This window comes from Salmo trutta, chromosome 23 (genome assembly GCF_901001165.1).
Source record: "Salmo trutta chromosome 23, fSalTru1.1, whole genome shotgun sequence".
Classification (NCBI taxonomy): domain Eukaryota; kingdom Metazoa; phylum Chordata; class Actinopteri; order Salmoniformes; family Salmonidae; genus Salmo; species Salmo trutta.
In genome coordinates, this window is record NC_042979.1 from 17,672,964 (window position 1) to 17,688,006 (window position 15,043).

Here is a 15,043-nt window from a genome sequence, read left to right on the forward strand (position 1 = left end):
GTTTGTCTATGGAGATTGTATGGCTTTGTGCCGGATGTTATACATCTGTCAGCAACGGGTGTGGCTGAAATAGCTGAATCCATTCATTTGAAAGCGTGTCCACATATTTTTGTATATATAGTGTACTTTTGTTGTGATGACATAGTGCACATAAAAATTACTTTGGCAGCAAAATGCCCATGTCCTGAAAGAAAAATACAAGTTATATGGGTTTCCATCACATTTTCAACTCTACTGATGGTTTTGTCACAAAAACTATTGTATTATATAGCAAATGTGCCCATTCTGGTCTTGGAACATGCGCTCTAGCCAACAGTTCGCAGACACAGTGCGGGTAGGCTACTTACATTATGAGATTATTATGGATAAGAGCGATATTATTTATATTCGTCAAATGACCGCCAAGCTTCGATCATCATAATCACCAAAATAAGACCCTCGATATTTGTTGGAAAGGCGCATCAAGTACATCACCTTGCACTTTCACCACCCTGTGAAGTGCATCATCATTTATTTCATCTGTAGCCTAATAAACTGCATGCTTTCCCGAGTCGTAGTGGGAGGACCACACAACATATCATCTCGTGACTCCCAAGTTTACTTCGATATGATGGTTATATCAATATTTGCGAATAAAGGCTTTTCCACCGCCATTTCTCGCATAGTTCATTTTACGGACACAAAAAGATTTCACCATGTCGAATGAACAAATTGTCTGTTGGAATTTATAAAATTGTACTGGCATTTCATGTTTCCATCAGCCATGTCGTGACTTTTTTCATGCAACAGGTAATTCATCTGCATGAAATGGTTGGATGGAAACGTGATTAGTAAACAGGTTTCCATCCAACCTTTTTATGCGAGTAAAGTACATGTCCGATAAAAAATGTAATGACAGGCCTGATGAATCCAAACATTGACAAAACAAAATACACTAGACAATGGGATCTTTTTGTGTCTGTAAAATGTATGAATGCGAGAAATGGCGGTGGAAACGCCTTTATGCCCAAATATTGATATATAACAATCATATCGAAGTAAACGTGGCGTAACGCCATGACTTGGTGTGTGGTCCTCCCACTACAATTTTGGAAACCATTCGGTTTATTAGGCTACAGATGAAATAAGTTATCATGAACTTCACAGGGTGGTGAAAGTGCACGGTATGAGCTTGATGCTCCTTTCCAATACATGCAGAGGGTCTTATTCTGGTGACATGATAAAATCGATGATTGATTGCCGTTTGACAAATTAAAAGTATCGTTTTTATCCATAATAATCCCATCATGTATTGTAGTGTGACCTACCCGCAGAGCCTACTCACACTGTATCTGCCAGCTGTTGTCTAGAGCGCATGTGCCAAGACCAGAGTAGGCACATTCGCTATTTAAAGCAACAGATTTTGTAACAGAAATATAGGTATAGTTGGAAATACATTGGACATTAGATTGTTATTCGGTAAACGAAAAGTGCATTTTGTGTGCACTATGTCCTCATGCACTGATTTTTATCGGCAACAATTCAGTTTGGTGGAAACCAGTTGGGGCTGCTGAGGGGAGGACGTCTCATAACATTGTCTGGAATGGAGTCAAATGAACGGTATCAAACACGTGGTTTCCATGTGGTTTATAACATTCCATTGACTCCATTCCAGCCATTATTATGAGACGTCCTCCCCTCAACAGCCTCCACTGGTGGAAACATACCACCGGTGGGAAAATTCACATATTTTCTTCATTTGGATTTTTATTATTTGCATGAAAATCTGTCGCCAATTGGATGGAATCCTAGCTAGTGAAAGATGGGAATAGGTAGAATTCTAGATAGCTGAGAATCTCAAATCAATCAAATGTATTTATAAAGTCCTTTTTACATCAGCAGATGTCACAAAGTGCTATACAGAAGCCCAGCTTAAAACCCAAAACTGCAAGCAATGCATATGTAGAAGCACGGTGGCTAGGAAAAACTCCCTAGAAAGGAAGGAACCTAGGAAGAAACCTAGAGAGGAACCAGGCTCTGAGGGGTGGCCAGTCCTCTTCTGGCTGTGTCGGGTGGAGATTATAAGAGTACATGGCCATTTAAGGCCAGATTGTTCTTCAAGATGTTCAAACGTTCATAGATGACCAGCAGGGTCAAATAATAATCACAGTGTTTGTAGAGGGTGCAACAGGTCAGTACCTCAGGAGTAGATGTCAGTTGGCTTTTCATAGCCAAGCATTCAGAGGTTGAGACAGCAGGTGTGATAGAGAGAGAGAAAGTGACAGTCGAAAACAGCAGGTCCAGGAAAAGGTAGCACGTCCGGTGAACAGGCCAGGGTTCCCTAGCCACAGGCAAAACAGTTGAAACTGGAGCAGCAGCATGACCAGGTGGATTGGGGACAGCCAGGAGTCATCAGGCCAGGTATTCCTGAGGCATGATCCTAGGGCTCAGGTCCTCCGGGAGTGGAGGGAGAGAGGGAGAAAGAGAGAATTAGAGGGAGCATACTTAAATTCACACAGGACACCAGATAAGACAGGAGAATTACACTAGATATAACAGACTGACCCTTTACCCCCCCGGCACATAGACTATTGCAGCATAGATACTGGAGACCGAGACAGAGGTGGGTCGGGGGACAATGTGGCCCCGTTCGATGATACCACCGGACAGGGCCAACCGGGCAGGATATAACCCCACCCACTTTGCCAAAGCACAGACCCCACATCCACCAGAGGGATATCAACAGACCACCAACGTACTACCCTGAGACAAGGCTGAGTATAGCCCACGAAGATCTCCTCCACCCCACGAACCCGAGGGGAACTCTATCATCTTTTTGAAACCCACACCACATACAGTACATCATATAGAACAAAATATGTGTCTCTGATTAGGAATCACATGAGCTCTTGTCATTGCATTTCTATACCAGAACATACCCAGAACATGGTTGCCATATTTACAGTAGCATGTCTGTACTTTCTCACATTTACCATTTAAGCAATAATGATTCAAGTTCAACCAAAACAATACACTACAGAGTCCATCTCCAAGTTCTTATGTGGAAAAACAGAAAAATTGCAACAGATTCACTAGGGACAAATCACAGAAATCACAACATGTTAAAGGGGCAATATGCGGTTGCTACATCCATTCTTGAACTTTTTAAGTAATGATGTAGACGGTATGTGGTGTGGATTTCAAGAAGATGATGGAGAGATACTCAGCTATATAGAATCCATAAATACTGATAACTTAACAGAGGTAGTAGAAATGTGGTCATAATTCATTCTCGATGCATAATCCTACAGATTCCCATCTTTCAATGAGAAACTCATTTTCATTTGATCAGATAAGTGTGTTGTAATTGTTGCCAAATAATGACTATAACATATATTGCTAAGAATGTGACAGTAGGGTGATTCACCTAGCAGGTCTCGAACCCAAGCCACCAGCACCAATGACGAAAGCCCTAACCACTATTCCAATATCAGATATCTCCAGGGAGTTTATTGGGCCAGTATAGTTAGGCCAGTTCCAGAATAAATCCTAACCCCTCCTCCTAGTCACTTGTGTAGCTCTGAAACAACTTGATAGGTGTAAGCAATATGGCGAATGCACTTTGAAGTAAATCTCAGCTCTGTTAAAAGTACACAATAAAATATTTTATTGCTCATAGGGATTCAGGACTATAATTAAAACAGCTTAATATGGCCCACCAACATTAGACAAATATACAGAAAGCCTTTAAATTGCTGAAATATGTAAATAAAATCAATGATGAGAAAATAGTCCAATTCATTTATACTTTACACGGACATGGTAGTGTAGCAAGCATGAACATCGGATTACCTTGAACCAAGAGGTTGTGAGATCAAATCCCAGGTAAGTACATGTTGAATAAATGACTGATTAACTGAACATGCACAATTTAAACAACAGACACATGAATGTTCTTACAACTTTCTTATGAAATGTGTCTAGAACATTAATATCTTAAACTCTGAGAAGATGGTAACCACGTTCTGGGTAAATTCTATTTGATATTAAGGGAATTTGGGAACATTCCTATGAAAAAGTTAGTTAAGGACCTAATGAGACTCTTACGGGAAAAAAGTTGTGGGAACGATTGTAATTAGCTGGGAAGTAATCAGGCTAGTGTTTTTATTTTAGCCAAGCACAGACAGTCAGTCTTGCTGTCATCTCAACCCAGATATCTACACTGCAACCCGAGAGGCTTGATTATGTTTTTCATTGTGGTGTGTCCCTACTCCACCGCCGTAGTGACGCGTTGTTTTATTTTTTACATGGAAAATGGCTGCTTGCAGCCCAACGCGTGTTACGGACGGGGTAGAGGAAGGACAGCTTACCGAAGCCGAACCAGCGGATGAGCCCTGGGCAGAACTCGGTCCAGTTGTGAAGAGGGATCCGGTAATACAGCTCCCGAGTCCGGTCAGCGGTTTTGAGCCGCTCACGTGGTCTGAGGACCACCGACTCTCGGCCTCTACTGCAAGTGGCATTTCTTTGATGGAGGTCTTGTGCGATGTTCACGGCAACAACCAAGACTTGGTGCTGCATCGGACCTCCATCCCTGTGCCGGACAAAGTCTGTGAATTGAAGGTGAATATTGGACACACGTAGCTAGCAAACTTTCTTACTTAGGCGTTCATTCCACACCTCAAAACCGCGTATGGCAGAAATTGAAGTTGTGAGGTTGTTGTTTTTAACTGGCTGATGACTGCTGCCTATTTGTTTCTTGTTAGCAGCAGTTAACCATTTATCCCAAAGTAAAACATTAGGTTGATGCACTTACTTTGGGATTTAGATATTAACTAAAACGACTTTCAGATTTCTCAGAATGGTATACTAAATGCATTCGGATGCCTACTTTTAAAGGTAGCTGTTTTTATGTGTCCAGGTGGGTCCAGCAGAGGAGCTGTTGAGGGCCAAAGACAAGTTCTCCAGCGACCCTTCAGTGAGCCAGTCCTTCTTGCTGGACAGAGTGTTAAACCCCACCTTAGGCGTCCATAAGGGCATCATGTACACCAGCTGGTCCCCCCTGGGCTGTGACGGCAACGGCCTCAGCCTTCTGGCCTCCCTCACCCTGGACCACAAGCTGACCGTCCACAGCAGCACCAAGCGTCTACAGTGGACAGTGGTGGCTGACCTGACCCAGCTGTATGGAGAGAGCCTGGAGAGCAGAGGCTACTCAGTGCAGGGTGGGGAGCCCCCCAAGGCTAACCTCCTGGACCTGGCTGAGCTTCAGAGACGCTACCTCATGCAGACCCCTGTACGGATGGAGTGGTCCAGTGTGTGCACCACGCAGCATGTCCAGACCAACAACAAGTGGAAGGACGTGGGGACGGTGCTGCTGGCCGTGCTGATGGAGAACGGAGACCTGGTGGTGTGGCAGTTCTGCCTGCCCATGCTGGGGAAGGATTCAGTGGTGTCCTGTAACACCATCCAATCTGGGGTGTCGTCCCCCAGTGTGCTGGCATGGTGGGAGTACGAGCACAGCGGGCGCAAGATGAGCGGACTGATCGTGGGCAGTGCGGTGGGGCCTGTCAAGATCCTGCCTGTCAACTTGAAGGCGGTGAAGGGCTACTTCACCCTGCGCCAGCCAGTGGTCCTCTGGCAGGAGTCAGACCAGATCCCCGTACACAACATCAAGTGTATCTCCCTGTTCCACCCCAAACAGAACTGTAACTGTAGCCTGGTGGTGGCGGCCAGGGGCTCCTACCTCTTCTGGTGCCTGCTGCTCATCTCCAAGGCGGGCCTCAATGTGCACAACTCACACGTCACGGGCCTGCACTCCACCCCCATCGTCTCCATGACAGCCAGCCGCCAGGGGGGCTCCATCTACACCTGTTCCCTGGACGGGACGGTCAAGAAGCTCACGCCCATCTTTACCGACATGGCCGTGGCCTTTAAGCAGGAGGAGATTGTGCTGCCAGAAGGCATGGCAGGGCGGAGGATGCATGGCATCGCGGTCAGCCCGAACGGGGCCTACCTGGCCCTGGTCAGTACTGCAGCGATAACCAATGGTCAGCACCTGGTCTCTAGGCCGTACCAGGTCCAGTTTGTGACCCTGAAGACGCCAAACGACGCGGCGGCAGAGCTGCTGGAGTCCCAGGTCCAGAGCCTGTTCAAACAGACTGACCTGCTGGACCTGGTGCGCTGGAGGGTGCTGAAGGAGAAATGCATTCCTGCTCTGCTGCAGGAGGAGCTGGACAAAAAGGTACACAACACAGGCTCCCCCTACCTGTGGAGGTTAAAACTCTTCCTGGTGCGCGTGCTCTACCAGTCCCTGCAGAAGGCCCCCGTGGAAGCACGCTGGCGCCCCACGCATGAAGACTCCAAGGTGTTTGTGGGGGAGGGGGGTGGAGAAGGGGAAGAGGGGGTGTCGAAGCTACAGGACCCAGAATCCCAGGCGTTGGAGGAGAAGATGGGAGAGGTGATAGCGTGGATCGAGGCGGTGGAGGCCCACCTGACCAGGGAGCACATGAAGAGGGTTCTGGGGGAGGTGTACCTTCACACCTGGATCACAGAGAACACCAGTATCCCCACCAGGGGGGTCTGTGACTTCCTCACCAGCGACCCTACATACGAGGACAGGGCTGCCAAGGTTGGACTAGGCTCCCTACACCTTTTCTATTATCCTATTCCATAGCCTGAGCAATAATCAAGTGTTTCAACATTAGGCTAAACCCTGTTGTGTATTATTCAGCACCTCTCACGTCTTGCTCTCTGTACCCCAGGTCCTGATAGGTCACATCCAGAAGAAGATGAACAAGCAGACGTTCCCAGAGTACTGTAGTCTGTGTAAGGAGGTGCTACCGTTCACAGACCGCAAACAGGCCATCTGCTCTAATGGACACATGTGGCTCAGGTAAAGTGTCATCAACCTTATTTGCATTAACCGCGAGTCACCCGATTCCCGTAATCTAAATACTGTAATTTTTGCTATGCTAGTCCAATGTTTATGCCACAGTTGCCTTCGTGTGTCAGTTGGCTTTCATGTTGCAGACAGCATTTTCATAAAATATCATCAATGATATTCTTTTCTACAAAGAATTTCATACAAAATGTTTGCCTGATGATATCCTGAACTTCCCAATTCCTTTTTCTGATGCATTTCAGTCACTTCAAACCATACCTCCTTCAGAATGAAATACTTTGACTGATTTGTAGTAGACTGTCAAAGCCCCAATTAAAAAAGTTACCATTGGCCTGATTACATAACTTTTTTTTTTTTTACATGGTGAGGTTGTGAAAAAGTTTTGATATGAAAATGGGGTTGTGTGGCCAAAAAAGTTTGGGAACTCCTGTCCTAGGGATGTCTTGAATAATGATGTCTACTGGGAATTCACTTTCACATATTCCGTTCTTTCCAGTCATTGCAAATGAAGGGAACAATATGAGCAAAGGAAGCCACTTTAGACTATTGATACCCCTCCCACTCAGTGTCAGTGTCTGTCTGAAGCGTGGCCGTCTCTTTCAGGTGTGTATTATCCTACCAGGCGTGCCAGACACTCACGTACAGACGCTGCCTGCTGCAGGATAGCATTGCTAGACTGCCAGTGCCTGAGGGTAAGCAGCTAGCGCCACTTTCCACCTCTCTGCCTCCTCTATCTCACTCCACCCTCTTCTCTCTCTCCCAGGGCTGTTATTCACTGTCAGCTCTCACTCATCCTTCTCCCTGATCAGCATATCTCCTTGACAATATATAAGAAAGTCATTTTTTTTTTTTTTTGAAAAACTTTTTTCTTTAATTGTCACAGACTGCCTGCATAAACGATTTTCAATAAGCTTAACATTACTGAGTGATCAAGCTGTTGTCTATTTACTGCTCAAATAGTGGAGCAGATGATTGTGATTGAACAGATGAATCTGATAAAATATTCCATGTTGACTTATTTTCCTCCTTCTACCCTCTTCACTGCAGACCCAGACTGGATCAAGAGGATACTGCAGGGTCCTTGTACGTTCTGCGACTCTCCTCTCCTCTAGGACTATAGGACAGGCTAGTGGAGAGCCGGGGTTACGTTGCCTGCAGCGTTTGTGTGCCTGCTCGGACTAGATGGACAATTTTCACAACGGACACCACTATTGCTTATTTTTACCTGTTACTTATTGCCAAGCATAATTGATATATTTAAAATGAATTATAGCACATAACCGTATCATTTTCTAAATAAAGATTTTGAATATACATTTAAAACCCCACTGATATAACTATGGTTTAATAAGAGGAAGTGGAGTGTGTGGAGATGGATATAACCTTTTCTCTCGGAGTTCACAGCCCCATAAGTATTATTTTCCACATCTTGACTGCATTTCCAAACACTTTTGTGTGTTATTCTGTTAGGTAAAAACGGAGGGGGGACTTGGAGTGTCAGCCCTATTTTGGTCTATTTTTTTTTGCCAAATACATATCCTAACTGACTGAGAGAAAACAATCTAAATGTACCTGTATCTGTTATTTTAATTGGCAGTGTAAAACAATTTCCATGCTGCATGTAGGAGAAAAAAGACTGTCATTCTCTTAGATGAGGACTTCCACTACTGTAGACGGAGAGAGGGGGGAGCGCGAGGGGAGCGCGAGGCAGTAAGAGAGGGATAGAAAGTGCGTTTCAAACTGACGCATGTCTCCCCTGGGGGCTGATTGTAATGAGATTCTACAGTAATGAGGGACAGAGTCGGGCGGCAGGCAGATGTGAAACTAATTCTAATCAAGGGGGGGGGTTAGAGTTTATTGTTAAATACAATAAACCCTTTTTTATTTTGGGGAGAACAATGTTCCATGGGGAAGGATGTGCACTCATGGTGTGCCTTGCACCTTCCCCCTATCTCAGAGACATAGATGTCAGTGGCCAGTGATCAAAGATGGAGTTGGACCTGGGAGACTGGGCTAGTAGCAGTACTGCTCTCTATCATGTCCTCTCTCATCCCTTACATCCCCAGCATATCCCCATGCACAGCCCCGGCCAGGCAGAGGGGTGAGGCTGCTCTGGGGCTAGCCCTGCGTCAGGAAGTGGCCCTGGCTCTCGGTTCTCAACACTTAATGAGAGGGCCAGAGTTTTACCCAGAATCCTCAGCCCATTGTCAACACTTTTTCTAGACAGACAGCAGATCTATTCAGAATTTAAATTTATTTGTGGAAATAAGGATAATTTGCCTGTTTTCTGCAAAGTGGCTAATTTTGTCTGATCTAAGGTTGTCTGTGGTCGATATAGCGGTAGTATGTGTGACGCTAACGTATTTTGGCGATCCACACTGAAAATATGTCTTCAAATTTTTAATCATTCATTAGAAGCTAGTACTTTGCTAATTATTACCATTCAATATTGTTAGACAATGTGCAAACGCTGCAACATTATAAAGAGCATACAGGTTTTTTCATCATGTGATTGGCTCCCAGTAAGCGTGTTTGTCAAGTGGAAGTGGGCCTTCAGGTGAGAATGTTCTTGTCATTGATAGGTGGAGACCAGTGCTGTTAGAGGTTAGCTGTGTTTGGTTGAACCTCCTCCTGCTTTAATAGAATAATCTGTCAAAGAGCACTTCCACCAGTAATTACCGTCTCCCCTCCCTTTCTTCCTCAGTCTTAGCTCTCACAAGACTTCAAAGAGGGATTCTTCTCTATGCATACAATATTTATAGCCTTCATGTCAATGGCTGGATCGCATAAAACATTCATAGCACCTTTTCACACTTTTATTTAATATGCTATTCCTTTTGTTTATCTAGTTTGAATATGATACAATATACTGTATCTACTCTTATGTGTACAGATGCATTTTGTAGTACCCAAATATCTCCATCTCCACCCATTTGCACGGCAGTTGCCTCATTTCACTGGAAAGTCCTTATGGGATCAAATCCATGTTTCCGTTTCCATATTTTTTTAATGTTTTCATGTTGATTTCTCACTCTTGTATTTTGCTGTGTTTTGAGTCTTTTCGATAACTTCAGTCAGCTAATTTTACATTCACGTCATAGTTTGGGATGGAAGGCCAACGTTGGACAAAGGGTTTCCATTAGAATGTCTCACCTGGACTACCCAGTTTTCTGTCCTTAAGTCCTATTTGACAGTTGCATGTCAACTAACAGAGTGGACTGTCAAACCAGAGACACTGATCTCTATAGTACCACAAGATGACAGAACTCACTCCTCGTTCATCTAGCGCTGTGAAACCTTGTGTCCTTGTCACAGTGCCGTTTCACAAGTTCAGTGTCTCCTTTATCGCATTTCATTGGGTCGTCTGGACTTTTCCCGTGACCCAAAATATTTGTAACCAAGAGTTTCCTTATGTTGTGTGAATATTTTTTTTTGTCTTTGTACATTATTTTTTTTTCTCCATTGAATTAAAGATTCTAATATGTAGTCATAAAAATCGAATCCTCCATAGTAATTGTATTACCCTAAACAATGATGTTTGTTTATGCAGGAAACAGACAGTCCCCTAACTCTGAGATAAACATGACTGTCTGCAATGTTTGGACCCCAAAAATAAACACAACATTTTGGAGAACGAACGCTTTTCTGAAGTCACTTCCCTCCGCCGTTCTGCTCACACACTCCAACCCCTGAGAGAATACTTTTCTCTCCTCAGGTTTTAAACTATTCCAAACTAAGGCACATCTTCTAACTTGTCCCTGCTAATGAAGTGAGTCTGTGGGGTTTGTTTCTAGGCAGACTGTTAACAAGGTCCTTTAACGGGTAGACTCCCCTCTCTCCTCTTCCTGTCCCTAGAGGGGCGGGGGCAGTGACCCGGGACCAGTGGTGGGGATATGTGGAGAGAAGGGGGACGTCCGTCATTAGAGACGCTGCTTGTTCTTGTTGCTAAGCATGGGGCCACTGAAGTGGAACTAATACTGAGCAGTAGCAGCAGAAAGGGCATGAGCAGGGAGGTTTGTGTTTTGCTGCTACATTAATTAAGCTCATTCTCAACACGGGACCCGCCACTCTCAGCCAGAGTTAAATAAGTCTAAGGGGGTCTTATGTGTGTGGTTTCATGTTGGCTCCACTTAGCGACCAGAATGTCCATCTAACTAATAGGATTTGTATGATATGGAGTTGATGTGAATGGAGAGTTGTATTGCCCCGTCATTAGTAAGTGAGTCATTTACTGGATCAGTCTGGATGAATCAGATGTCAGTTGAAAAGAGAAGCCTAACTTACACCTGGCTTTCTTCAGCTCGTTTCTTCTTTGTGTGAGACACTACGTGTTGTAGTTGTAAAACCTCGACAGTCGCTTTTTTAGGATGTCTCTCTCCATCACTTATGACACCGTGAGGTGACAGCTCTCGATAATAGTGACAGCGTTGAGTTACAGCTGAGAAAGATTGCCTTCAAGTGTCTGACTGGATCCAGAATCGTACCTAGGACGCTTTCCTCTCCTTTTGAAGGCTGAAGGGCTCTTTGTGCCTTTTATATTCCCACATTTCAGCCAAAAGACAAATGGAAATGACTCATTTAAGTGTTTGCTTTAATATCAGTCTTTCAGAGATCAGAACATGTCATATGCATACACCTCATACCTGACGTATCACACGATGTGTAACAGTCCCTTAAACAGTATAATAGAATCATAACGACAAGGGAAACTTAAAGTCACCTTTCTTCTTTGACTAAACTGAATTGTATAGCAAGTGCTGGAAATAAATACAAAGAGGCTGCTGTCTACTGTATTGTGTCTCGCACATAGGCCTATATCACAGGTTGAAGAGTTCAACTCTTCAACATAGGAATGCTACTGTAAAATAATCAATCAACAAAGTAAAATAATCAATCAACAAAGAAGATAAAGTGAGATGCGTGTAGAAGGCATTGGCTTACTGTTGTTCTGACTAAAAAGTGAAATAGTTTACTAGCAGTGCACATAATCATGAGTGTTTGTGTTTGTTTAAGTGTCTGTTTGGCTGAGAGTGTATGAGAGTATTTCAGGGTTTGGTTATGCAGAAATTATAATTAGTATTTTATTTGCATTTTTTGTAAGAAATACCGGTAATAACTACTGTGCAAAACCATTAGAATTAATATTTATGTTTCTTGTTATGAAATATTCATTAAGTTGGTATAAAAAAAGAACAACGAGCAAGAGTGAGGAGTGAGGTGTGTGGTGTGTAGTGTGTGTGTAGTGTGAGGTAGGTAGTGTGTGTGTAGTGTGTGTGTGTGTGTGTGTAGTGTGTGCAGTGTGTGTGGTGTAAGGTGTAGAGTGTGGTGTGTGTAGTGTGTGGTGTGAGGTGTGTAGTGTGTGGTGTGTGTGTAGTGTGAGGTGTGTAGTGTGGTGTGTGTGTAGTGTGTGGTGCGTGGGGTGTGTGTAGTGTGAGGTGTGTAGTGTGGTGTGTGTGTAGTGTGTGGTGCGTGGGGCGTGGTGCGTGGTGTGTGTAGTGTGTGGTGTGTAGTGTGTGGTGGGTGGTGTGTGTAGTGTGTGGTGTATGTGTGTGTGGTGTGTAGTGTGTAGTGTGTGGTGTATGTGTGTGTGGTGTGTGTTTTGGAAAGTGGCGGTAGGTCCACATCGCCTATCACACAAGAAAGCTACTGACAAAACCCTTGGATTGAATATCTGACATTTATTAACAAAAGCAGCAGCAATAGCCTCTTCCTCCCCTCTTCCTCCCCTCCCTCCTCTGCCTGAGGTGATATGAGTCCCCCTGTTCACCCGGTCTCACCATCTCTCACATTCTTTCTCCCTCTCTCTCTCGCGCATCCCTACCTTTCTCTCCCTCATTTCCCCTTCGTTCCATCTACCCAAATTAAGAAATTAATGAGGGATAGGTTCTTTACCAACTGCCCCCGCAATGTTTACCACTGATGAAATTATAATGTAGGCCTGCTGTATTATTTATAAGCCAATTAGGGGAAGTGTTACTTGATTTGATGGGGAGCCGACACACAGAGTACATTTAACTAATAGAGAGAAAGAGAGTAGAGGAGAGGAAGGAGGGAACGAGAGAGAGAGAGGACAGCTGAGGCTGATGATTCCGTACGATGCTCTAGGATTACGTGGCTAATTGCCCTGCTTTATCTGTCTGTCACGGATAGCCATGCATATTTCAACGTTCCCAAACACTTTGATTGTTTGCACTCATGTTGGAGCTGTAACAAGTAGAGCAGAGGCCAGAGTGGAGTGTAGTTAAAAACTGGCAGCAGGGGAGCTCGGAAGGGGCACGGGGCAAGCGAGGGGGGAGTGGGGGGGCTATTCAAAACTCTGTCATTGTGACAAGTACAGGGGAAGTTTTGACAGGGAGGAAAGGGCAAAAATATCTGAAAAGCATACTTCAATCAATCAATCAAATGTATTTATAAAGCCCTTTTTACATCAGCCGATGTCACAAAGTGCTTATACATAAACCCAGCCTAAAACCCCAAACAGCATATTCAGCTTAAAGGGATAGTTCACCTAAATTACAAAAATGGTATTCTTATTCTGTGAGCAGTCCATGGACAAGGTATGACAGCAATCCATGCTTTGGTTTAGTTTCCCTGGCACTGTTTCCATATGCTGTCATTTTAGCATATGTGGCACAAATCTTATTCAAGTCCTGGTACCAATATTAGCATTTTTTTGTGTATGATGTTGAGCCATGTTGAACCAAAGGGCCTCAAAACTGTAGACAGGGATAAATAATGTATTTTATCTAAATGTGTCCTTATATTTTCCCTTGCTGGCTTCCACATGGACATCTATAAGTTTAGTATGTTTTAAATGTGTGCCACCCCCTGCTGTAACATTGTAACATTCTGCTGGAGCCCCAAAGGATAGCTCAGAGGAAGAAGCATCTCTCTCTGACTGATCAGCAATTTGAAAGTCGATCAGACACTTATGCAAAGGAGGGGAAACCGGAGCAAAGGCATGGTTAATTATCTGATGAGGGAAGTTTATCTGAACGGTTTCTTTTCCTCTCCTCTTTTATCCTGCAGGATCACATGGCACCTCTTTACATAACAAAAGAGCTACCTGGCTGACCTGCTTCAGTTAAGCTACATCCTGATCCGCGCGCATGCACAAGCACACACACACTCATCGCGTGTCATCCCAGGCACGCCTGGTCTGAGAGAGGCTGTCTTAATTAAATAGGAAATCTAACTTCTGTACTCTAAATTATGACTCTCTGATGACAGTATCTGAATTGAATATCGAAGCTGCTTTGGATGGAAACAGTGTCCACAAGCACAGCTCATGCACATGTAAACTAAGACCTGGCTGTTGGGTCTTACCAAAATATTGATACAGCAGTCTAATTAATTCACAATTAAAAGTATTAGTGGAGGCTTTGTGTGCTGGCAGAGGCCGGGTTTCCTCCTTTAGGGAATGAGGGGTAAGAGGATCCACCCTATGTGCCAGGCCATCCTTGTCCTCCAACCTCTCCTATAGGACTGTGGTTTCTCCATTAGAACACATAAGGTGCTTTCAAAATGGCTTCCTACTCCCTATATAGTGCCCTACTTTTGACCAGAGCCCTATGGTCACTATAATGCACTATATAGGGTGTCATTTCAGACCTAGATAAGGGCCCTACACACGGGCACACACGTCACCATGTTGACTTATTCATCCCTCCTAAAGCCCATGTAACGGGATAGCCGTTAATTAATGTAGCTGTCGGGTAAATGGTTGCCGCCGGTCAGATCAACATCCTCCCGTTCCATCAGTAACATTATCAAAGCCTTGTTTTCATGCCAGGCCTTGGGCTCAATTAAGATAATGTTATGCAAACGAGGTCTCCCTCCATTAGCCTCATCACTGAAGGGCCCGTAATGGCATCATTGAGGCACTCCAAAGGACAATTACTATGGCACCGCCCGCGCCTATGAGATCCCCCATCATCTCTAAATATGGCGTCACAGTCTTGAGTCGTAACTGGAGGGTGAGGAGTCATGGCAGGGAATCGACCCAGGTGGGTGTCTACCACCCCCCAACCAGCTGGGGAGCAGGGACTGTGTTGCTAGGTGTAGGTAGGATAAATAGTCCACCTGTAGTCAGGGGAGTAGGGGAGTAGGGATTGAAGGTGAAAAGGGTTTAATTATGTCTAACCTAAAGAGCTTGTTCCTCTTCCT

The 15,043-nt window shown here is 44.5% G+C and overlaps 1 protein-coding gene across 1 annotated transcript; it reads left to right on the forward strand.

The window, feature by feature from the left end:
* The first annotated feature begins 4,209 nt into the window (after positions 1 to 4,209).
* LOC115159505 (general transcription factor 3C polypeptide 4) lies at positions 4,210 to 10,511 on the forward strand. The gene is made up of 5 exons (XM_029709290.1): positions 4,210 to 4,599; positions 4,898 to 6,604; positions 6,738 to 6,868; positions 7,481 to 7,569; positions 7,925 to 10,511. The coding sequence occupies exons 1-5, from the start codon at positions 4,294 to 4,296 to the stop codon at positions 7,987 to 7,989; spliced, it is 2,298 nt and encodes a 765-aa protein (XP_029565150.1). The 5' UTR covers positions 4,210 to 4,293; the 3' UTR covers positions 7,990 to 10,511.
* Positions 10,512 to 15,043: the final 4,532 nt, after the last annotated feature.